The sequence below is a fragment of the Psammomys obesus genome, unplaced genomic scaffold (assembly GCF_907164565.1).
Source record: "Psammomys obesus unplaced genomic scaffold, mPsaObe1.curated_primary_1811, whole genome shotgun sequence".
Classification (NCBI taxonomy): Eukaryota; Metazoa; Chordata; class Mammalia; order Rodentia; family Muridae; genus Psammomys; species Psammomys obesus.
In genome coordinates, this window is record NW_026596073.1 from 34479523 (window position 1) to 34504482 (window position 24960).

At 37.6% G+C, this 24960-nt stretch overlaps 1 protein-coding gene across 6 annotated transcripts; it reads left to right on the forward strand.

The window, feature by feature from the left end:
• Positions 1-24886, forward strand: CUNH4orf33 (chromosome unknown C4orf33 homolog). 6 transcript variants are annotated; one of them, XR_008722294.1, is made up of 8 exons: positions 1-75; positions 1984-2113; positions 10485-10665; positions 13079-13139; positions 17848-17899; positions 17992-18191; positions 20326-20484; positions 24302-24886. XR_008722294.1 is itself a non-coding variant. In XM_055626139.1 (7 exons), exons 3-7 carry the CDS (start codon positions 10485-10487, stop codon positions 20429-20431), a joined length of 600 nt encoding a protein of 199 aa, XP_055482114.1. In that variant the 5' UTR covers positions 1-75; positions 1984-2113; the 3' UTR covers positions 20432-24886. The 6 variants fall into 6 exon arrangements, 5 of the variants coding, with proteins under 5 accessions (XP_055482114.1, XP_055482116.1, XP_055482115.1 ...); XM_055626139.1 differs by having other exon boundaries at positions 20326-24886; XM_055626141.1 differs by having other exon boundaries at positions 1984-2100; positions 20326-24886.
• The last annotated feature ends 74 nt before the right edge of the window (positions 24887-24960 follow it).

Below are 24960 nucleotides of genomic sequence, written 5' to 3' on the forward strand. Positions count from 1 at the left end.
CTGAGTCGCTTGCTTGGCGCCTTCCGCAGTGGCGCGTCGGGTACTCGAGGTAGTGTGGCGCAATTGGTTTTTTTGGTAAGAAAACAGAAAACTGTGACGGGAGCAGGCGCTAGAGACGCATTTCCGTTGCCGTCCCCCCAAGTCTTAGTTTGTCCGTCTGTGCGGGGAGGGCTGTGGGTCCTCGGGCTGAGGTGAGTCCTCGCAGGTCAGCTTCCCAGCTGGAGCTTCTGGGTCTGCTCTAGGAGAGAGCTGTTGTCCAGTATTTAACTGTGTGGCTGCAAGAAGGCGCTTGGTCAGGATTCAGGGCAGCCTGCAAATCCAGCTTCGGAGGTGTTTTTTCAAATCTAAGAGAAGATGAAATTTTGCAAAAGAAAAAAAATATATATATATGTAAATTTTGTATTGGTGCAAAAATTACCGTTCAGTTTTAAGAACTGTGTGCTGTGCCGGTATGCGCAGTAGAGCTTAAAACATACACAAACATACTAGAGAAATAATATCAGTGATAAAAAAATGTTCACTTGAAGTTTATCACTGGTTTTAGAGCCTTTTTAATTGCTTATGTTTTTATGCCTTGAAATAAGGTTTCATTAGATATGTCCTGGGCGTGAGATAGCTTGATTACGAAGTGCTTGCCTGATTTGAGATCCCCAGCACCCACGTAAAAAGCCAGGCAGGGCCCCGTGTGCCTCTTTAATACCTGCCCTGGAGAGGGCACAGACAGGATGAGGGGAAAGGAGTGCTTTCTGGCCAGCAGCCTAGACAAATTGGAAACTTCTAAAGTCAGTGAGACTGAAAACACTAAGGTCAGGTATGTTAATAGGATTTCTTTTTTTCTGTGAGAAAATATCTGGTGAAAATAAACTTAAGGTTAACAAAAAAAGTGAATAGTGTGTGAGAATGACACCCCACTAACAACCCACTTCAACCACAGTCCATACACAGGTATAGACACCCTCCCGGATGTGGACACAAACAGAAGGCAGGTGTGCCTGGATGAAGTTCTGTTGGACTTTTGTTTAAGATGTTTTGTAACCCTGTACTCATAAAACAGCACAAACTGTTAGCTGCTTCTTCTGAAAAGACTCACTGTTAAACATGTGTTGGTAATAGTATACAAAGGTTTAAATTAACTTTGATTCAGGGAAAAGATTCAACCTGCTCAGGTTTTTAATGGCCGTAAACTTAACATAAAAACTTACACTTATTGTGCAAGTGCCACTTCTTTTTTAAGTTCATTGTAGGCTGCTTTCTGATGAAGTGCTCAATGACTCTTCCCAAAGAGACTTCCCTACGTTTGAACCCTGTATTGTGATGTAGGTTGGCATTGAATAAGTAGCTATAAATTTAATATTTACAATAAGATATATTGGTGTGAAGAAGGCAAAGTGTGACTTCTATAAAGAAATAATTTTTCTGCCCAAAAGTAAATAGTGAAATAGAACTTTTATGTTTGTGCTTCAAGTGTTTTGTTTTATATGATCATGATCAAAATAAACACAAACCGCTTGAAATTTCATACATTGAAAATTAATGATAGGTTTCACTAGTAATTTTAATTTGTTGACACTAAACACCTGGTATTTTGCAAAACAAACCTGCAGACGGTATACAGTTGGTCAAAGCTAGCTCATCACACCAAGGTTGTGAACCCAGAAAGTGTGGTTTCAGTATCACAACCTTTAACCAACATGTAATGTAAATTATGTCTAATGTTTTAATGTTTATAGTTAATATGTTTAATGTTTGTAGTTAGTCTTTAATTGCAATAAATAAATTGTTACTTAACATATTTTATTATAATTTCTGATTTACAGTTCATCTTCAAATGGTTTTATGTTTGTGCTGCTGAATTATCCTTCCCTCTTAAAACAATGACAGAAGTGAAAGCCCAGACTTCAATGGTGTGATTAAAAGCCTTCAGATGTGTTTTTGTGTGTCCTCTCAACATTTTTCCTCTAAAATCAGGTTTGTCTGTTTCAGAAACCCAAGTTCCTCCCTGTAGGACCTGGACTAGCTGGGCAGAACCTAGGAAGGAGCCTTCTGCTCTGACCCGGGCCAAAAGATCACAGCCAGGGCCAAACGAAGAGGAGCTTCCAGGTCTGTTCTACAGGTCTGTCCTTTGAGCTTCCCTCTAAAGTCTGTCTTTAACTCGTACTGGGTGGTGGGGATGCATGCCTTTCATCCCAGATGGAGGCAAGCCCTTCTCTGTGAGTTCAAGGCCAGCCTGGTCTACAGAGGGAGCTCCAGGACAGCCAGGGCTATTACAGAGAGAAACCCTGTCTGGAAAAACAAAACAAACGAAGCTACAGAAACATGTTACCTTCCTACTACCTCCAGCTCACACAGATGCCTCTGACTGTCCTCCTTCCATTTCTCTTAATGTGTGGTGCAGTGCAGCAATTAAACTAAAAAGAAGTATAGATTGTAGAAAAAGTTAAGGCTTTTTTTTTCTTGTAAATGAAGGAACTTGGAAATTTTTCTTAAAAATGGTTTAATTGAAAAAACATTCTTTAACACATTTTTTTGTCTCCCAAGTGAATGCTACTGGAGTCTGTCCCTCTTGATTTCCTTATATAGAAATTAAAACAATTGAAGGCTTAACTCTTTTTAAAGTATAAGTTGAAGAAGATAAGCTAAAAATGAAAACCACAGATTAACATTGTTTTAAGAAAGCCGAAACAGCTGATAGTAAAATTGTGGAGTAGGATAGTGATCACCGTGGTCACATTAATTCTGACTCTGTAATGCTTCATCATAGTGCTATGTAAGAGATTTAGCCTTAAATTGGACTCTAAAATATTTTCAAGTTATTCATTTATTATTTTTATTGTAATGAGCTCACAAATAAAATTATCACACAGCTAAATTAAAGCAACCTCTCAGACAAATGGTCACACACTCCCAAGCTCTGCATGGTAGTGCGGTGACTTCAGTACCCTCAAGTGTGGCCACCCCGAAGCCATGGATCTTCATTCAGGGTTTTACCCCTTCACTATCAATTACATTTCTATGCACTTCTCCACCATTAAACAAACAAGCAAACAAAAAACTATGACAGAGTTGAAACTAGAAAAGCAATTAGCTTATATCCTCTTTTATACCCACACTTGCAGCTAGTTCCATATATAATATGTGCATTAAAGACTATATTTACATATATATTTATATATATATACATTATATGTAATACATATCTATAATGTAATATATAACATTTACATGCATATGTATATATTTTTATTTCTTCAGAATTTTATATATTCATACAATGATTTTGGTCATACTCTTCCCCCTAACTCTTCTAGACCCATTCCTGACTCTTTGACCCCTCCCAGCTTCATGTCCTTTTTTTGTTTGTTTGTTTTCAAATAATCACTGCATACACTTTGTGCTATTAATATATTCCTGCATATGGGGCCATCCCTTGGATCTAAGTCGACTTACCAGGGGCATCACTCTTAAAGAAAACTAACTCTTCTTTACCCAGAAGCCATCAACTCTTAATTGCTCCTCAGCTAGGGTTGTGGGCATTTGAGTCCCGTTCTTCTTTGTGCTGAAATGCTGACTGCCTTGATCTTGTACAGTCTTGTGTGCACAGCCATAGCTACGATGAATTCTTGAGTACAGCAGTCCTGTTTTGTCCAGAACACACTATTTTGCTTCTGTTCTCCATGACCTATGGCTCTCACAATCTTTTCTCAATTCTTCCTTAATGTTTCCTGAGCCTTGGGAAGAGAGTGTGATTTAGACATCTCATTATATGAATACATAGCTTTTAACAAGACATTGATACTGCTGGCACAGTAGGTTTCTTCTGCTTAGGGCCATATACTCAGAATTTTAGTTGTAGACACCAGAACAGAATTCACTTGACATATAGCTTCCAGTTCAATCATTCTAGCTTAGGCTAGGAGAATAGTATAAGTTATGTGAATCAAAGTGGAACAGTGCAGCATAGAGAATGGCAGGGAGGGTTACTCCAGCTGAGGAAAGCCAAAGGCAATTAAGATGTCTCTATTTCATTGGCCTATATGCAAAGAAACTGAAAGACAAGATAGGGATTAAGTTTCAGGAAATGACTAAGGGAGTTGAGAGGGGATTGTTGTATATGAGCTTAAGTTACTTAGATTGTTAACAAGCCAGATTATACATTTTAGTTTAATTTTTTAAATTGAAAATAGATTTTTCCCATATAATATTTTATAATCATTGTTCCCCAACTCCATCTCCTCCCAGATCCTTCCCACATTCCTACCCATCCAACTCCACAGCCTCTGTTTCTCTCTCTTTAGAAAACATGCAGGCAAAATGTTAAAAAAAAATAGAACAAACAAGGAAAAAGGAAAACAACAAACAAAAAAAAGAAATACAAGAAGCACATATAAATGCAGAGGCACACAGAAAACCCACAAAAACGCAACATTGGAAACCGTGATATAGAAGCAGAAGATCAGTAAGGTAAAAAAATAAATAAAAATAACCCAGACAAAGCATTATGAGACAAAAAACTCTTTCATTTTTAGTTGGCCTTCTACTCTACTACTGGGCCTGTCCTTAGAGTGCTTTGTATACTCATTGAGATTCCAATGCAGGAAACTATTTTTTCCTCTGTTAATGGTTGTCAGTTGGAAATAGCTTCTTGATTAGGGTTGGGAGAGCATGTCCACTTCCCCATCTCAGTGCTGGAACATCATCCGGATTGAATTTGTACTGATGGTGTGCATGCTGCCACTCTCTGTGCTTTTGTATATGCATCAGACTCTGTTATGTCTTGAAGTCCCTGTTTCCATGTTGTCTTTCACTCTCAGAGGCTCATATAATCTTTTTGCCTCATCTTCCATAAAGTTGTCTCAACCCTGAGGTGAAAGGTTTGACAGAAACATCCCATTTTGGACTGAATATTCCAAAGTCTCTTACTCTCTGAATATTATCCAGTTGTGAATCTCTGTTTTTGTTCCCATCTACTGTAGGTGGACACTTCTTTAATGATGTTTAAGTGAGATCCTGATATATGGGTATACAGAATTTTGTTAGGAATCATCATATTGTTATATTTCTTTGTAGAACAGGAGTATTTGGTTTCTCCTAGGTCCATGGCCTGTCTGGTACCAGGTTCTTGGCTGCCAAAGGAGCGTCAAGTATGGGTTCCATCTCTGGAGTGGGCCTTAAGCCAACTCATATATGTTATTCCCAGAAGCTTTGTGCCACCATTGCCCTAGTGTATCTTGCAGGCAGGACACCATTGTAGATCAAAGATTCTTCCCTAGTGTATCTTGCAGGCAGGATACCATTATAGATCAAAGGTTCTTTGTGGCTGGGTTGGGGTTTACATTTCTCTTTCGGTAGCATGCAGAGTACTTTCCTGAATCCAAGTAGCATGAACGCAGGGGTGAAGGCTGTATGTAAGCACTAGTTCAACTTTTACATGTTCAATGAGTTGTACAGGTGTAGTCTTCAGCAATAGAACCTTACTGTCAGGTTATGGAGAGCAACAGCCTGGGTTGTGTGGGTATTCCCATGGGACCCCTTTCACTTAGATGTAACTTATTTCCAGTACTAGAAGTTTCACTTGGTGACAAGAGATGGCTGGTTAGGAATTTGTCTCTCCCATTACTTGGTGATTTTATTTAGATTGCCTTCATATATGTATATAATTTAGGAAATTTCTACTGTATTAGGTTACTATACTAAGCCCCAAATGACCCTTAATTTTAGCTCTCTTTCAATTTTAGCAATCTGTTTCCAAATTCCCTTCCTTGTCTCTCTATTCCTTTCCCCACCTCATTTGATCCTCCTGTTCCAGAACTCCCATCATTTATAACCATCTATTATACTTCCTTTTCTAAATGACACCTGTCTGCTGCAAGTCCCAGTTCTTTATAGAGATTGCTCCTAATCTCTGTTGTTCTTGTAGCTTGGTTACCATAGGCTTAACAACTAATGTCTACATGTAAGTGACTAGATAGCATATTTGTCTTTCTGTGTCTAAGATACCTCAGTCAAGATGACTTTTTTCCCCCTAATTTCATCCATTTTTCTGCAAATTTTATGATTCCATTTTTATATAGAATTAATTTTTTATTCACTTTATACCATGGTTGTAGCCCCATTCCCACCTCACTCCCAGTCCCACCCTCCGTTTTTTTCTCCTCCCTTTCTCCCTTTCCTCCCCTTCCCTCTTCCTCAGAAAAGGAGAGTTCCCTTTCTCATCCACCTCAGCTCATGAAGCTGCATTAGGACTGAGCATGTCCTCTTCCCCTGTGGCCTGGTAAGGCAGTCCCACCATGGAGAAGTGATCAAAAAGCTGGCAAGAGAGTCCATGTCCAGTGCAAATCCTCACTTCCCTTACTAGAGTACCTACATTAAGCCTAAGCTGCCGTTCTGCTACATCTTTGTAGGGGGCCTAGATCCAGTTCATGCGTGGTCCTTGGTTGATGCTTCAGTCTCAGAAAACCCTCTGGACCCTGGTTAGTTGGCCCTGTTGGTCTTCTTGTAGAGCTCCTGTCACCTCCCAGTCCTTTTTTCTCTCCCTTTTCCACAAGACTTTCTAAGCATTACTCAATGTTTGTCTGTGAGTCTCAACATCTGTCTTGAGGTACTGCTGGGTAGAGTCTCTCAGGAGACAACTCTGCCAGGTCCCTATCTGCAGGCTTAGCAGAGTATTGTCTATAGTGTCAGGGGTTGGCACTCTTCCATAGGGTAGGGCCCTCCCATAGGTTGGGCCAGGAGTTGGTTGGGCAGTCCCTCAATCTCTGCTTTATCTATTCTGTCTTTATCCCTGCACATCTAGTAGGCAGGGTAAATTTGGGATTGAAGTTTTTGTGGGTGGGTTGATGTTCCCTCTCTCTGCTGGGAGACTGGTCTAGTTATTAGGTGTCCTCCAGTCTCTATGGCCTCTGCTACTGGGAGTCACTGCTTGAATCTTCCTCATTTGCTCCCAGGTCTCCAGCTTGTCCTAGAGATATCCCCACCCTCAGTTTCTCTTTTCTCTGAAGGCCTTCTGTCCTCTTGCCCTCACTCTTCCCAGGTCTGTTCTACACCCTCTTAACTCTGCAAAACGTGGCACATGTATACAATGCAATACTACTCATCTACTAAAAACAAAGAAATCATGAAATTTGCAGGCAAATGGATGGAACTGGAAAAGATCATCCTGAGTGAGGAAACCCACACTGTATGTACTCACTTATAAAGGGATTTTAGCCATATAGTCCAGGATAAGCACACTATGAGGCACAGACCCAAAGAAGATGAATAACAAGGAGTATCCAAGGTAGGATGCATAAATCTCACTGGAAGAGTTGTAGAGTAGAATAGACAGAGGTAGTGGCTGAAGAGAGGGAACAAGGTAGGAGAGGGGGCATAGAGTTTTACTTTTTTTTTTTTTTTTTAAACAGCTGAGTAATGCTCCGTTGTATAAATGTACCACATTTTCTTTAACAGTTCTTCTTTTGAGGGGCATCTAAGTTGTTTTCAGTTTCTGGCCATTATGTATAAAGGAGCCATGAACATAGTTGAGCAAGTGCCTTTGTGGTAAGATGAAGCATCTTTTATGTATATATCCAAAAGTGATATAGCTGGATCTTGGGGTAGGTTGATTTTCATCTTCCTGAGGAACTGCCTCACTGGTTTCTATATTTTCTGTAAAGGTTTGCATTTACACCCTCAAGGGCTGAGTGTTTCCTTTATTCCATATCCTTGCCAGCATGAGCTATCACTTGTTTTATTGAATCTTAGCTATTCTGACGGGTGTAAAGATGAATTCTCAAAGTAGTTTTGATTTGCATTCCCTGATGACTAAGGATGTCCAACATTTCTTTAGAGTTTTTTCAGCCATTTGAGTTTCCTCATTTGAAAATTCTCTGTTTAGACCTGTACCCCGTTTTTAAATTGGGCTATTTGTTTTCTTGATATCTAGTTTCTTGAGTTCCTTATAAATTTCGTTTCCCATTCTATAGGCTGGCACTTTGTCAGAATGACATTGTTATAAGAACTCATTTATTAGTTGTCTGGGTGTTTTTTGTTTGTTTGTTTGTTTGTTTGTCTGGTTTTTGAGACATAATATCTCTGTGTAGCAGCCCTGGCTGCCCTGGAGCTCACTCTGTAGACCAGGCTGGCCTCAAAATCACAGAGATCTGCCTGCCTCTGCCTCCTGAGTGCTGGGATTAAAGGCATATACCACTATGCCTGGCTCTGTTTATTAATTGATGGTCTTAGTGCCTGTGTCACTGGTGTCCTTTTCAGAAAGTACAATGATTTTTCTTTTGTTATTGAGTTCAAGGCTATTCCCAGCTTTCTTGTCTGTCCAGTTCAGTTTATTTGGTTTTATATTGAGGTCTTTGATCTATCTAAACTTGAGTTTTATGCACAGTGATTAAATATGGATCAGTTTGGATTCTTCTACGTGCAGGTATCTGGTTTGACCAGCACCATTTATTGAAGACATTGTATTTTCCAGTGTGTATTTCTGGCTTCTTTATAAAAAATGAGGTGTTCACAGGTGTGTGGACTTATGTTTGATTCCATTGATTAATGTGTCTGTTTTTGTGCAATTACTGTTTTGTTGTTTTTATTACTCTAGCTCTATAGTACAACTTGAAATCAGGGATGGTAATACTACAGTTCTTTTTATTCAGGTTGTTTTAGCTATACTGGTGTGTGTGTGTGTGTGTGTGTGTGTGTGTGTGTGTGTGTGTGTTTATATAAACTTGAAAATTGCCCTTTCATGATATGTGAAGAATTGTGCTGTAATTTGGATGGTAACTGCACTGAATCTGTAGATTGCTTTTGGTAGGATGACCATCTTTACTATGTTAATCCTACTACTCTGTGAGATCTTGCCCTCTTTTGATATTTTCTTCAATTTCATTCTTTAGTGTCTTGAGTTTTTTGTCTTAAATGTTCATTCTGTTTTCGTTTTGTGGGATAATTTCAGTATTGGCATCAACTTTTCTTTGAGGTGTGGTAGAATTCTGCATGAAAATCATCTGGCCCTTTTTTGTTTTGGTTGTGAAACTTTTAATGATTGCTTCTATTTCACTAGGTGTTATAGATCTGTTTAAATTGTTTATCTGATCTTGATTTATAGGCTTTTAAAGTATGTCCCTAATGATTCTTTGGATTTCTTCAGTGTCTGTTGATATGTACCCCTTTCATTTTATTTTTATTAATTTGTATATTACCTCTGCTTTGTAGTTAATTTTGATAAGAGTTTGTCAGTCTTAATGATTTTGTCAAATGCCATTTCTTTGTTTAATCAAATTATTTGTATTTTTGTTTGTTTTTATTGATTTCAGCCCTGAGTTTGATCTTGTTGTCTTCTCCTTTGGGGTATAATTTCTATAAAAGAAGCTTCTGACTATAGCTGATTAAAACCATTATGTAAAGCCAGAAATGGTCATGATGTAGAGAACAACTGACCATGAACTCCCTAATCCTAGTTGATGTATCTATAGCACAATGCCTATATCTAAGCTTCAGGGAACATGACGGAAGAGAGGATGGGGAAATGTTAAGGGCCAGAGAACCAGGACATCTGCTGAGAGATTGTGTCTTCTGTATAGGAGAGGGAAGCTTCATAAACCAAATCTCAATGATGGCATCCTTAAGAAAACCTGGACAGTTACATCACCAGTTGACATTCCAATGTGAATGGGGGAAATCTCATAAGCTTTCACCCTAGAAGAGGTACAGGTAATTAAAGTCTGCTGAGAAAGCAAGAGTCAATTTTCCCTAGGGATGAATCCCCTAATTGGTTATCCAATACCAAGTAGTCAGCCCTAAAAATGTTTATGAGTATATAAACAACACTAGATGCACTCAGCATACTGTATCTGTATATTTTTATATATGCGTTAATATATAAATTATTAAAGAAAAAGAAAATAATAAAGACAATACATCAAAGTAGAAGGAGGGCTTAGAAGAAGGGGAACATAGAGAGGAAGAATATGGTATAGTAACGGGATTAAAGGTAATCAAAGTTGTATAGTATATAAATGTATGAAATATTATAATAAAACCCATCATTTTGCAGAATTAATTAATGCTAAGAAAAAAACATCTGATAATGGATTGATACACGCATTACCAACAGATTGTCTACTAATGACATGGTTATATTTATTTATTTTTACACAAAGAATTAAATCTTGGCTAAATATGGAAAATACATAAACTTGTATAGTTAAGTACATTTATAATTTCTGCAGTGGACTTAGTCATAATATTTACAATGATTTTAGCATACATAGAAACAGAACTACATCAAGACAAAGTTATGAAGCTTTTAGGCTCCAAATGTATTTTGGGATAGAATTCAGAATCCATAATTTGCCACAGCCCAGATGGCCTTTTGACTCCTAGGATCTTGTGCATGTCACTCTGTTGCCTTGATGTCTCCTGTTTCAATTTTCATTTCATTTTTAAGTAAACAGTACTGTTATATATTCTTAACAATTTTGTTTGAATTTTCTTCTTAGATGCATTTTAAAATTGAATCCACTTGGGATGGTTTTCCAGTGAGGCATGAGCCAGTATGTGTCAGGCTGAGTCCAGGTGACAAGGGAGTGAAGATGGAGGTTACTGCTCCATTTTTCAACGATCCTTCAGCCCCTCTTGGAGAACCAGGAAAGCCTTTCAGTGAACTGTGGAATTATGAAGGTAAGTAGAAGTATTGTATTTTATTACAGACATAAATCTTTTTCTAATAACCTCTCAGAGAACTATTATTTTATCTTGCTGTTAGGAAGTAATATGCTTCTGAACAACTGACGTGCAGTTTCTGATCCTGCCTAATCATCCGTCATTCTGACTTTCCTCCCATTACCTATGGGGCTCCAATATACAAGCAGAAGAGAGAAAAATGGCAGGCCCAAATCTAGATGTTTGCATTGCTTCCTTTACTTATGTCATCTGCTCTAGAAAGAGTTCCATACTCCCCATTTTGTCTTTTAAGAATCTTTAGATTGCCATCTCTACCTTAAAAGCCTCCTATCTGGCAATTTTAGAGTGCTACTTACTGGAGAAAGACTGTCAGTGTGAGATTTAATATTTACTTTCTGCTGTCAAGTAATCCCACTATCAAATTAAGGCCAAGAGACATACTAGGAAGTAAAATGGTTCCAGGTTTGTTCTCTGAGCTTCTTATGTATATCCTCATCAAGCTGCAGGGTTCCTTCTGAAATACTGTTCATGCTGCCATCCCTATAAATATAAAACTTTACATTACATAGAAATTAAGAATTCCCCCAAGATTTCTCACTCAGTATATTTGGATTTAGTTACTTGATTAGCACAGAGCTTTCCTTCCAAGTAATCTCTTTTTCCTTAGTCTATTTTTCACTGTGAAGCCGAACCATCTACCTCTCTAAATTAAAATTTAATTTACTCTTCAGCTAAAAGTTTTTAATGCAAAAGAGCAAATTATACTCAAGTATGATTTCATATTTATTTTTAAAAAATCTTAATAGTTAAAATCATTTTTAGAAGCCTAGAAAAGGTCTGGCAAGTTTTAGACAAAAGAAGAAAAGGACTTAGGTTTTTACTTTGTATGTTTTATAAATATATAAAGTGTTATAATAATTTATAAGAAAGAGGCACTACATTCACAATTAAATAATTTTTAAAGCCACTAATGCTCAGAAAATTTCTGAAATTATAATAAAAAAGACCACCAATTACAGATAACCAGTATTTTTTTAAATTAATTTTTAAAAATTAGTTTGAAAAACATTTTCATGCTTGTGGAGGTGAGGGGACAGCTTGTGGGAGTTGGTTCTTTCTTCCCACTGTATAGATTCTGGGGCTCTAACACAGGTAATCAGCTTTGGCAGCAAGCACTTCTGACCACACTAGCCCCACCACTCTTCATATATTTTGTGCCCATTCTTTTTTTTTAATATTTTTTATTTTAATTTTTATTAATTATACATTATTCACTTTGTATCCCACCGTAGCTCCCTCCCTCTTCCCCTCCCAATCCCACCCTCCTTTCCCCTTCTCCATGCATGCCCCTCCCCAAGTCCACTGATAGCAGAGGTCCTCCTCCCCTTCCATCTGATCCTAGTCTATCAGATCTCATCAGGAGTGGCTGCACTGTCTTCCTCTGTGGCCTGGTAAGGCTGCTTCCCTCTCAGGGGGAGGTAATCAAAGAGCAGGCCAATCAGTTTATGTCAGAGACAGCCCTGTTCGCCTTACTATGTAACCCACTTGGACACTGAACTGCCATGGACTACAACTGTGCAGGGGTTCTAGGTTATCTCCATGCATGGTCCTTGGTTGGCGTATCAGTCTCAGAAAAGACCCCTGGGCCCAGATTTTTTGGTTCTGTTGTTCATCTTGTAGAGCTCCTGTCCTCTCTAGGTCTTACTATTTTCCACTTTTTTCATATGATTACCTGCACTCTTTAGAGCGGTAGCCAGTAGCACACACATACACATACATACACATATTTAAATCTCATGTACATTTGGTTCATGGCTCATATATTTAGTTACCATTCTCTAAACAACCCATAAATATCATGGCAGTCTTGTCATGCCAATACATATTTTATTGTCTTTGATTTTAACAGCACCATTGTGTTCTATTGCATGAAATGCAGGCATTCTGTAACTTAGTATATTTTGCTGAATAGGTGATTTCTTTATGTACCAAGAGATAATTTTATATAAGAAGAGATAGATGTTTACATTATTATTTATAGTATTTTTGAGTCATACTCTGATGGATAGAATTTTACTTTTTTTTTCTAGTTGTCTAATTTGTTTACTTGGGATAAATTCCAAGAAGAAGATAAGTGGCCCAGAGTCTATCTGTTGATTTCCCTATGGCCTCACCATCACTAGGCTTTATATTTCCTTTTAATTTATGGCAGACTTCTATGGGAGAAATTGAGAATAACTTTTTTCTTATGCTTTTCTTCTAGATTCTGTGTATTTATTTTGCTCAGTTTCTTACTGGGATATAGTATGATGATTTAAGAAGCTTAGTAATTCACTTTTTATTCTAAAGGAATAAATTATTTACTGCTTAATCTAAATAAAATTTTCCATGTCCTATTTGTTTTCATAAGTTGTAGAAGCATTTTTCTTGAATGATAAAACTGAGCAGTATTTAGAAGTTGAACTTTGTCCGTAAGTATAAACTTTTTTTAACCATTACTACATGATTTGAAGATAGTTGTTTCAAGTTATAAATTATATATTTGTAGTAAAACTCACTCAGCTCAGCTAAATAGAGGTCATATTAACTGGAAGCAGATTTAAAATAGTCTCTGTTTATTGTCTTGTATAATGCATACATTTTAAATTTATTTTTTGAATATATATTCTACATGTTTGAGTATATTATGTTGATATGATTTTTGATTTATTTTTGACATAAATGAAAAGTGAAAAAATCACTATAAACAAATAATTACCTTATATGTTTGCACTATTATGTTAACTATTTAGAAGTAAAGAGAGCTCCTCTCCTTAACTCAGATGGTATTTTCAATTCATAATCACTTGCAAAGGAGAAATTAGTTTTCTTCAATAGAATACCATTGGGTTTGCAAACCACACTTAAGGGCAGGCCTCATGCCCAGCAGTAGATGACTGACACAAAGCAAATTCAATGGTATTTTGGTAGCTTTTAAAATTATGTATGTATTATGTCTTTATTAATTTATTGCTCTTTTGAGCTTCTTAAAAATATTACTGGTCTTTTGTTTGTATGTTATGGTTTCTAATTTTTTTTTCTCTTTTTCTTTGAATGTGTGTCTCTGAGTGTGTTTGTGTGAGTATATATGTGTGTGTGAATGTGCTTTTGCTTGTGTGTATGTATGTTTATTGTGCTTTTTCTTTGTGTATGTGTCTGTGTGCGTTAATTCTGGTTTGTTTGTTTTTAATTTTTAAAAATCTTTAAATTTTTACTTTTTACAATTTATTTCCTTTATATTGTAGCCCTCTCCCTCATCTCTTCCTGGTTCCATCCTCTCTCCCTCCCCACTCCCCTAGTCCACTGAAAAGGGGAATCCTCCCTTGCCATCTGACCCTAGCCTATCAAGTCTCATCGGGACTGCCTGGATCCTCTTCCTCTGGGGCCTGGCAAGGCCACAGCTTCAGGGGGAAGTGATCAAACAGCACGGAACTGAATTCCTGACAGAGATAAGCCCTGTTTCTCTTATTCACACACCTGGAGACTCAGCTGCCTCTGGGCTACATGTGACCAGGGGGTGTACCCTCTCCATGCATGGTCCTTGGTTATGTGCATCAGTCTCTGCAGCACCCCCAGGCCCAGATTTTTTTCCTTTGTTGGTCTCTTTGTGGAGCTCCTGTCCCTTCCTGGTCCTTCTGTCCCTCCCTTCTTTCATAAGACTCCCTGTGCTCTGCCCAAAGTTTGTGAGTCTCTGCTTCTGCTTTGATCCTCTGTTGGGTGGAGCCTTTTAGAGGATATCTGTTGTAGGCTCCCATTCTGTTCCCTCTCTTCCACTGCTTCCAGTGTCTATCCTGTTTGCCATTCTGAATGAGAATTAAGCCTCTTTTCTAGGATCCTCCTTGTTGTTTAGCTTCTTTAGGTCTGTAGATTATAGTATGGTTATCCTATATTATACAGCTTATATCCGATTATAAGTGAATTTATATGGGTGTAGTGGTACATGCCTTTAATCTCAGCACTTTGGAGGCAGAGGCTGGTGAATCTCTATGAGTTCAAGGCCAGCCAGGTCTACAGAGCCAAGTTCCAGGATAGCCAGGGCTATACAGAGAAACACTGTCTCGAAAACAAAACAAACAAACAAACAAACAAACAAAAAATGAGTATATATCATGTGTGTCTTTCTGGTTCTGGATTACCACACTCAGGATGATCTTTTTTTAGTTCCATCCATTTGCCTGAGAATTTCATGATTTCCTTGTTTTTAATAGCTGAGTAGTATTCCATTGTGTAAATGTGCCACAATTTCTGTATCCATACTTCAGTTGAGGGACATCTAGGTTGTTTCCAGATTCTGGTTATTACGAATAAAGCTGCTATGAACATAGTTGACCAAATGTCTTTATTGAATGGTGGAGCATCTTTCAGATATATGCCCAGGAGTGATATAGCTGGATCTTAAGGTAGTATACCCAATTTTCTGTGAAAGCTCCAGATTGATTTCCAAACTGGTTGTACAAGTTTGAACTCCCACCAGCAATGGAGGAGGGTTCCCCTTTCCACATCATCTCCAGCATGTGTGGTCACTTCAGTTTTTGATCTTAGCTCTTCTGATAGGTGTAAGATGGAATCTCAGGGTTGTTTTGATCTACATTTCCCTGATGACTAAGGATATTGATCATTTCTTTAAGTGTTTCTCTGCCATTCAAAATTCTTCTGTTGAGAATTCTCTGTTTAGCTCCTTACCCCATTTTTTAATTAGATTATTTAGTTTGTTGGTGTTTGATTTCTTGAGTTCTCTATATTTTCTGGATATTATTCTTCTGTCAGATGTAGGGTTGGTCAAGATCTTTTCCCAGTCTATAGTCTGTCGTTTTTTTCTGTTGATACTGTCCTTTGCTTTATAGAAGCTTTTCAGTTTGATGAGGTTCCATTTATTAATTGTTGATCTTAGAGCCTGAGCTGCTGGTATTCTGTTCAGGAAATTGTCTTCTGTGCCAATGAGTTAAAGAAATAAACTCACACACCTACAGACACCTGGTTTTTGACAAAGAAGTCAAAACCATGTGGAGGTCAGAGGACAATTGGAGGAGTAGATTTTCTCTTTCTACCATGTGGGTTCAAGAAATTGAACTTATTTCTGGGTCTTCTGTTCGGTTCCATTGATCCACCATTCTGTTTCTATGCCGGTACCATGCAGTTTTTATTACTGTTGCTCTATAGTACAGCTTAAGATCAGGGATGGAGATACCTCCAGAAGATCTTTTATTGTAGAGGATTGTTTTAGCAATTCTGGGTTTCTTGTTATTCCATATGAAGTTGAGAATTTTTTCTTTCCAGGTCTGTAAAGAATTGTGTTGGTAATTTGATGGGAATTGCATTGAATCTGTAGATTGCTTTTGGTAAGATGGCCATTTTTACTATGTTAATCCTGCCAAGCCATGAGCATGGGAGATCTTTTCATCTTCTGATATCTTCTAATTCTTTCTTCAGAGACTTGAAATTTTTTCACACAAGTCTTTGACTTGCTTGATTAGGGTCACACAAAAGTCCTTTATGTCTTTTGTGGCTATTGTGAAGGGTGTTGTTTCATAGTAATGGGAACAAGGACGGTCTCTGACATGAACTCAATGTCTAGCTCTTTGATCACCTCCTCCTGAGGGGAGAACAGCCTTACCAGGCCACAGAAGAAGACAGTACAGCCACTCCTGATGAGACCTGATAGACTAGGGTCAGAGGGAAGGGGAGGAGGACCTCCCTTTTCAGTGGACTGGGAGAGGGGAACGGGTGGCGAAGGGAGGGTGGGATTGGGAGGGGAGGAGTGAGGGTGGTACATGGGAGATACAAAGTGAATAAACTGTAATTAATAAAAATAATTAAATAAAAAAGAAGAAGAAAAAGAAAGATCACCAATAGCACAATGGCAACTTCCCTCACCTTGTCAATTTAACTTTGCTTTGTAAAATAAAAAAAAAAAAAAGAAATTGAAGTTAGGACATCAGGCTTGGCAGCAAGCTCCTTTACCTGTGGAACTATTTCACAGACCTCTATAGTTTTCTTTTATGAAGTAGTATCAGTTTATTTTCATGAACTACATTGTAGCTATTGGATATAAACTTTAAAATTAGAATCCACAGGGTAGTTTGATTTCATATACATCAGGATAGTTAATAATCATGAATTGTTTTGCCTCTGGCAGTGAGTTCCTGTAATGGTTAATTAACAGCTAGGAAAGAAGCTAGGAAAGAACATTGTTTTAATTTGCAAGAAGTTTTATTCATCCTACAATCTTACTAAAGCTCCATAAAAAGTAAATTAATCAGAGGGCTGTTAAATGGAAAGGATTACTTGTCTTCTGTTAGAGTATTTTATTGGAGAAAATCCTCTCTCAAAAAAAACTCACAAAAGACCATCTGGGAAGAAATGTTTGATAGAGGAAGAAAATTTACTTCATGTAAATTCACCAGTTCTGTGCTACTTACTCAGATTATCCCCCTTAATCATTCCCGTTAGAATTTCCTTCTGAGAATATATTGCTTGTCTGTGGAGCTGTGACGTTGGTGCTGAACAAATGGTAGAAAGGTGGAAAACAGATGGCAGACTGTTCAAGGCCAGCAGGGTGAATTAATGGCTACAGGTTAAAGTCTGCGCCTTGTTGACCGGCTTTGGTCAATCCATAGTTTACATTTTCTACCTGGCTGATGAGCCTCAAGGAAATTTTCTTACAGAAAAAACCTTTAGTTAAGCTGTTAAATTAAGACTTGAAAATCAGCTCTAGCTCTCCTTGGGGTGCTTTAGTTTTGCAGCTGGTTTTACTTTAGAGTCTAAGCATCATGATTATCATTCTGTTCTTTCTTTCATATGTTGTGTTTTCTAACCAAATGAAGTATTTTACATAATTTCCTATCTAAAGAGTATGAAAAGCAGGGGCCAGTGAGATTGCTAGTGGGTAAAGAATGTGAAAAGTAGTGTTAGCCTGTGAAACGTTGTGATTTGGTAGCAGTTGTTTAGGAAATGGTAATTCAATGTTGCTGTTTCTAAGTAATGTGACTTACTAGCTTTCCCTATGGTTATCCAATATTGTATTGCACTTTTTAGTTATTTGAAAATTTAGCTACAAGCACACACATTCCAGATAGAAAAGAAAGGAAAGAAGATAATTTGTTTTCTGCTAATACTCATAAGGAATCTTAATTTTGACAGCCATGGACAGCATTTAGTTCTTTTACTCTCTGGAAGAAGAAATGTTTGGAAAGTGAGTAAAATAAACAAACATATGGAAATCTTTTAATAAGCAACATGTGTATCTACAATATAAGTTTGAACTTTCTTTTGTATTTCTAATAGAAAGAGCTTGCGTTATCATTCAAAGTGGCCAGAGGAGAGACTAACTGGGAAGGCACAGCTTATCTTCCTTGGAGTTACTTCCCACCAAATGTGACACAATTTAACTCCTTTGCAATTCATGGATCAAATGATAGAAGAGAGTATGAATCCCTTTATCCTGTGCCACAGCATGAACTGCAGCAAGGACAAAAACCTGATTTGTAAGTAGAAAATAAGTGGAGTTATGTTCTAACTACAGAGTTTTGGGAAATTAGTTCTTGGCAGAGAAGTGGTAACACTTGGTAGTTGATAACATACATGTAAGCACATAATAAGGCCCCTATATTTCCTCAGTGACCCCCAACTTTTGACCAGGATAGACCATCTCATAACTGTTAGCAAAACACTTAATCTTTCATAGTTATATGAGAATGTTAATTTGTAAGTGCTACATCAGCTGATATGGATGTGGCTTCAAATTAATTTATTACCCTTTTCCTAGATAAAATAGCCAGAAGAATCTGTGTTCTGTGGTGTGGATAGAGGGTTTATAATCCCTTTTCTTTGTAGCTAAAGAACGTATACTTAGTTACATCTCTGTTCTCTTCTTGCTTCATTAAAATAAGAGTATCAACTATGTTTCTATGCAACCTTGCTTGTGATAAAATGACTTAATTGGTAAATGACATCTGGATTAAATAATTCTGAATGAACTATAAATATATGATGGAGAGAGTATAATTTAGGGATTTCTCTTTAACAGTTGTGTTACCTGTGGGACTCTTGAGTTTATGCCCTATAAGTAGTTGTCAGAGGTCATGGCTTCTGTGAGGCAGCAGACATTTAAGCCAAACATTTGTCCCATTTGAGCTCTATCTCCTGGCATCCTAAGCTGTCATCTAGGAAAAATATAGATAGCTCTTGGTGAGCCTTCTGAATGCTTCATGCATTACTGCAAGGGCTAGTCCCTTAAGAAGGAAAGCACAGTCCTCTCCTGGGACAAACTTTGGTTCCTGCTATCTGTCTCTGAGTAGACTCAGTGTGGTGAATCTGAATGGTCAGCACTTGAATCTGGATGTTTAGCAGATCCTAGTAGAGAAATCCTAGTGGGCAACACAATGGTAGCTAGACAGTCCCACATTTTCACCCTTAGGAAATGACACTATCTCTCTTCTCCATGATTAACTTTCCATGCTTTTACTTGACTCACTTTCCCCTTCATCTCTTCTAGCAGATACTTGTATTCTCCTCGACACACTTAAACATCTACATTTGTTTTTCTTCCCAGTCCTGACTCTTTCTGTCTAGTTTCTTCTCTTTTTCCATGCATCTTACTCTGGGATTTGTTTATATAACTCTAAACTGATTGATTAATCCTGGACAGGTGGGCAGAAAGGAATAGAAATCTAGGCGCTACTGACTGAGAGTCATCATACCATATGATGTACCATTCTGGCTTCTCACTTGCTAGTGTCTTTCCAGGGAAGTGTGAATACACATTGGCCAAGGTAGAAGCATGGCAGAGAAATTTCTTATCGCTCAGAGCTTTACTGAATCACAGATGAAATGAAACCTTTTTTTTTTTTTTTTTTTTTTTTTTGCTTACTAAATTACAAGAGAACACTTTACAATAGTAGTGTTTTTTATGGAAGGAAAACAAGATCACCATTCTGTGTTAATCTCCTTTACTTTGGCAAAGAAATAACACAAGTTGCCCTTTAATTTGAAACAGAACTTGTCAAAGTTTGAATATAAGAGTATATGCAAGAGCTTATGATTGATTAACAGCTAGAACAAGTTAGATTGATTTTTTTTGCGTGTATCTCAAACGTGTATGTGTGACACAGGCAGGTAGAGTCCAAAAGTACCTTCATGTGTCATTTTCTGAAATACTGTCCACCTCATTGGAAACAGGGTCTCTCAGTGGCTTGGAGCTTACAAACAAGAGTAGGCTGACTGGCCAGTTAGCTCTGCCTTTCCTGCACTGAGATTAAATTGCACACCACTACAACCTGTCATTTGTATGTGTGTTGTGAAGGTTGAGTTTTGTTCCTTTTGTTTCCTTAGCAGACACTTTACTGAGCTCCTTGAGAGCTGATATTTATATTTCCCTTGAGCTGTGAGGGAACTTTGCAGAACTGAAGAAGACCACATTGAAATATGGGTAAATGTTTTCAGAACTGAATATTTGATAGGTTCAATGAAAAAAATGTACATAGAGAATATATTTAACATTTGTTATTTCTTAAAATAGAATGTTGTACTATCACAAATGTGACAAAACAGATAGCTCTATAGGATCACTGTTTCATGGATGCATAGTTCATTTCAGTTTCTTCCTTTTTATACTTTTAGCCATCGTCTAGAATATTTCAAGCCTTTCAGTTTCAACACACTTCTTGGAGAAGAATGGAAGCAGCCAGAATCAGACCTGTGGCTGCTAGCGAGACCTGATATATAGGAGTATTGTAGATAACCAACCATGTCAATCATTCCTCCTTTGTACCTTTTAAGGTAATCTAATAAGATACATTAAATGCATTTCAACAAAAACACATTTTAACAGAGGTCAACGAAATGTAGTATCTCTGGCAAATTATATTTGGTGAACAAAGAAATAGAAACACTGTGTAACATGAAATAATTTTTATTTAAATATCCTCTCTGTTCTTGAAGTTAGTATAAAACAATGATCTACTTTAGTTGATGAGACTATCTAATCTGCTAAGGCATCAATGTAGAAGAGTTATTTAACTAGAAACTTCTACTGTGTAGGAAGAAATGAAATAGTTTTGAATTAAGGAAATGAGGTTGCTACTTTTACTTATTGATAAGTAATATTTTTTAATGCTGTTAAGCAAGGTGTCAGAAACCTTCATTTGATTTTTGAAGTGTCAAACATTTCTGATTGAAGGTAGACCCTAATATAGTAATTCAGTACCTCTCTCTTACATAAGTGGGTCATGCAGGCAAAAATTTCAAAAAGAGGAGCCGCAGAGTGAAACTGCACCACAGATCAAATAGACACAGCTGCAGAGTATTCCACCAACAGCTGCAGAATGAACTTGATTTTCATAGGCGCATCAAACATGTTCCAGAATAAGACCAGTAACACATTTGTTGCAATGCAGATAGCTTTAGCTGCTTGGATTTATTTATACCGGAAGACTTTTAGATCTGATAAACAAATTCAGCCAAGTGACACAATACATTCAGAATACATACAAAAATAATAGATTTTCTACACATCAATAACCAAGCTGTTGAGAAATCAGGAAAGCAGTTTCACTCACATCAAAAAGAATATTTAGGAATAAGCCTTGTGGGTTAGTTACTTTTTTCACTGTAGTTAAAAAATAATTGGCAAAAGCAACTTGGTAAATGAAGGTTTTTATATTGGTTCACAGTGTGAGTCCATCATAATGGGGAAAGCATGGCAACAGGAATTTGAGGTGGCTGGTCACATTGTGTCTACAGTCAAAAAACAGATGAGTGGTGGTGTTGAGCTCACTTTCTGATTTTCATTCAGCCCTGGACCCTGTCCCATGAAATGATGCAGACCTCATTCTGAGTATGTTTTCCATTCTCAAATCTTTTTGGAAACACCTGGAGTGCAGCTTCTAGGTGATTCTAACTGCAGTTAAGCTGACATTGAAGATTAGTCTTCATATCTTGCTGAGGTGATGAAAGGCTTTTACAATGAAAGTTATAGAACATTGGAGAAAAATTGAAGAAGACAATAGAAGATGATAAGACATTCCATGTTCTTGGGTCAGTAGATTTAGTACTGGGAAAATAGCCATATGAAAATGAACTATCTAGAAGTTTATATGATCACCTTCAAAATTTGAATGACATTCTTCAAATAGCTAGAACAATATCCTGAAATACGTATGGAAGCACAAAAGACCTATAATAGGTAAAGATGTCCTGAGTACAAAAAAAAAGTATCCCAATATCTTATTTCAAGTTATACTACAGAGCTGTAGTAATAAATGAGACCAGTACAAAAGCAAGCAGTAGACCAATGGACTAGGACAGAAGATCAAAAAATTAACCCACACAGGCATAGATACCTAAGTTTTGACAAGGAAACAAACAAACAAAAAAAAAGAAAACATGAGAAAAAGTTTCCTCAACAAGTGATGCTGGGAAAATAGTGTATTCACATGGAAGACTAGAGCTAGATCCCCATTTCCCATCCTATGAATACACGAGCCCTAATACTTAATGTAAGAACTGAAACATTGAAGCCAGTAGAAGAAAACATAAGGAAAGTACTTGAAGATGTCAGTACAGGCAGTGACTCCAGTAATTTAACTCCATTGCCTCTGAAAATAAAAGACTCAACAAATTGGATGTCATCAGATTAAAAAGTGGCACAAGAGCCAGGTGTGGTGTCACATACCTCTAATCCCAGCACTGAAGGAGGCAAAGGCAGGCAGATCTCTGAGTTCAAGGCCAGCCTGGTCTATAAAGTTAGTCCAGGACAGCCAGGGCTACACAGAGAAACCTTGTCTTGGAAGAAAAAAAAAAAAAAAAAAAAAAAGAACCAAGCCTCACAGGAAAGGTGATAATTAATGAAGTGAAGATACAGCCTGTAGTAGGGGAGAAAGATCTTTGCATCAGAAGCTTAATATCCAGCATATACAAAGAACTCACAATAACTTAACACCAAAGCAAGATGGGAAAATGTAATCAATAAGTGAGCAGATCATCTATATAGTTCTCAAAAGAACTTGTACAAACAGCAAACACCTCAGTGTCTTTAGGTATTAGAATGCAGGTTAAAACTTCATTGAGATTTCATTTTAACCCAGTAAAAATGGCTATCCTCAAAAAAGCAACAAATGTTGGTAAGAGAAAAGAGGAGAAAAGTTTGTATCTGCTTTTCATGGGGATTTATATTATTGTCAACTGTGGAAATCAGTATGGAGATATACTGAAATTAGATCTACCATATCATCCAGCTCTACCACTTCTGAGTATATCCCCAAGGGAATCTGAATCAGCATAATACAGAGACACCTGCATAGCTGTGTTCATCACAGTATTCAAGTGATGACATCAGTCAGGCTAGGTGTCTGTCTACTGAGAAGTGGATACAGAAAACACACCGTATATAGAGCCATTCGAAGAACAAACTTCTACTGTGGCCTGGTAAGGCTGCTCCCCCCTCAGGGGGAGGTGATCAATGAGCAGGCCAATCAGATTATGTCAGAGGCAGTCCCTCTTCCCATTACTATGTAACCCACTTGGACACTGAACTGCCATGGGCTACATCTGTGCAGGGAGGGGTTCTAGGTTATCTCCACGAATAGTCCTTGGTTGGAGTATGAGTCTCTGGGAAGTTCCCTGTGTTCAAATTATCTTGTTCTGGTGCTCTCCTTGTGGAGTTCTCGTCCCCTCCACCTCTTACTATTTCCCACTTCTTACATAAAATTCCATTCACTCTGCCCAACAGTTGGCCATCAGGCTCAGCATCTGCTTTGACAGTCTATACTGCAGAGGCTTTCAGAGGCCCTCTGTGGCAGGTTCCAAAGTTGTTTCCTGTTTTCTTCTGGCTTTCAGAGGCCCTCTGTAGCAGGTTCCGAGGTTGTTTCCAGGCCATAGTAGAGGACAATGCAGCCACTTTTGATGAGAACTGATAGACTAAGATCAGAAAGGAGAGGAGAACCTCCCCTATCAGTGGACTTAGGGAGTGGCATGCATGCAGAAAGGGGAGGGAGGGTGGGATCAGGAGGGGAGGAGGGAGAGGCTTATGGGGGGATACAAAATGAATAAAGTGTAATTAATAAAAAAAAAAAAGAACAAACTTATGTCATTATAATGAAAATGGATGGGACTAGAGATTGTACTAGTAAGCCAGTTTCTGAAACATGTTTTTTTTTTTTATTTAATTTATGAAAGTTAAAGAAAATAAAACACCTGAGTATAGATCAGGAGACTATTAGAGAAGTGGAAGATTTGAGGAAAAGGGAGGTTTTTGGGGTGGGGGGAGATAGAGTGAGGAATAAAAATGTTTACAGATGTATACATGTATGAATATGCCAAAGTAAAATGCACTATTCTGTGTAATTAGTATATACAAATTAAAAGTTTGTGGTCTAGAATTCTCAAATTTTGTGTTGTGCTTCAGTGCTTTCCTTCTAGTAGATCTGTGAACTTCTGCATTATACTTAATCCTCAGCATCATTAGCGCAGAGACCATTAGACTCTCAGAATGTAGTTTTTTCCTGCTTTCTCAACATTAGTTTCCCCATGTATTCTGCTCTTAAAAAAAAAAAAAAGATTTATTTGTATGTGTGTGTTATTCTTTACATGCATACAGAAGACCAGAAAGCCAGAAGAGGCTTACGTAACATTTCCCAGAGCTGGAGATATAGGAAGTTTTGAGCTACCTGATGATGTGAGTTTTGAGAACTGAACTTGGGACTTCTTCAAGAACATCAAGTGCTCTTCCATCTGTCCAGTCCTTCCCCTCTTCTTTAATAACATAAGAATTTTTAGAGGGTCCTCTTAGGAATTATATTTCTATACACACACACATACACACACACACACACAACCAACCCAGTATTTCTTCAGCGTCTTTTGGAAATAAAAATGACCATGGGATGATGGAATGGTTTGTGTCAATGAGATGTAAATAGTCAAAACAACATTTTGATCAGTAGCAGACTGCTTGTGCTGCTACCATAAAGTTTTAATGAGCTGAAATGTGATATTTTCTAGTGATAGGATAGCCATTATACTATTATGGGACAGTTTGCTATACATCTGTTGTGATGTTTTTATAAAGAAACATACTGTACTGCCAGTTGTATAAAAGTGTAACAGTATGGTTGTATATAGAGCAAAATGCTTGACAATGATGATAAATGACTGACTTTTTTGTGTATTTAGTACACTGTACTTTTTGGAGTATATTCCTTCTTATTAAAATTTTTTTAGGTGAAAAAGTGTGCTTTGTCTTAAGCAGCTCATTTT

Excerpts from the sequence above, each read along its gene's own strand:
- CUNH4orf33 (XM_055626139.1), top strand. The coding sequence starts at position 10,485 with ATGCATTTTAAAATTGAATCCACTTGGGATGGTTTTCCAGTGAGGCAT. Across the intron at positions 10,666-13,078 it reads TGAACTGTGGAATTATGAAG|TTGTAGAAGCATTTTTCTTG; the intron begins GTAAGTAGAAGT and ends TGTTTTCATAAG. Across the intron at positions 18,192-20,325 it reads CAAGGACAAAAACCTGATTT|CCATCGTCTAGAATATTTCA; the intron begins GTAAGTAGAAAA and ends TTATACTTTTAG.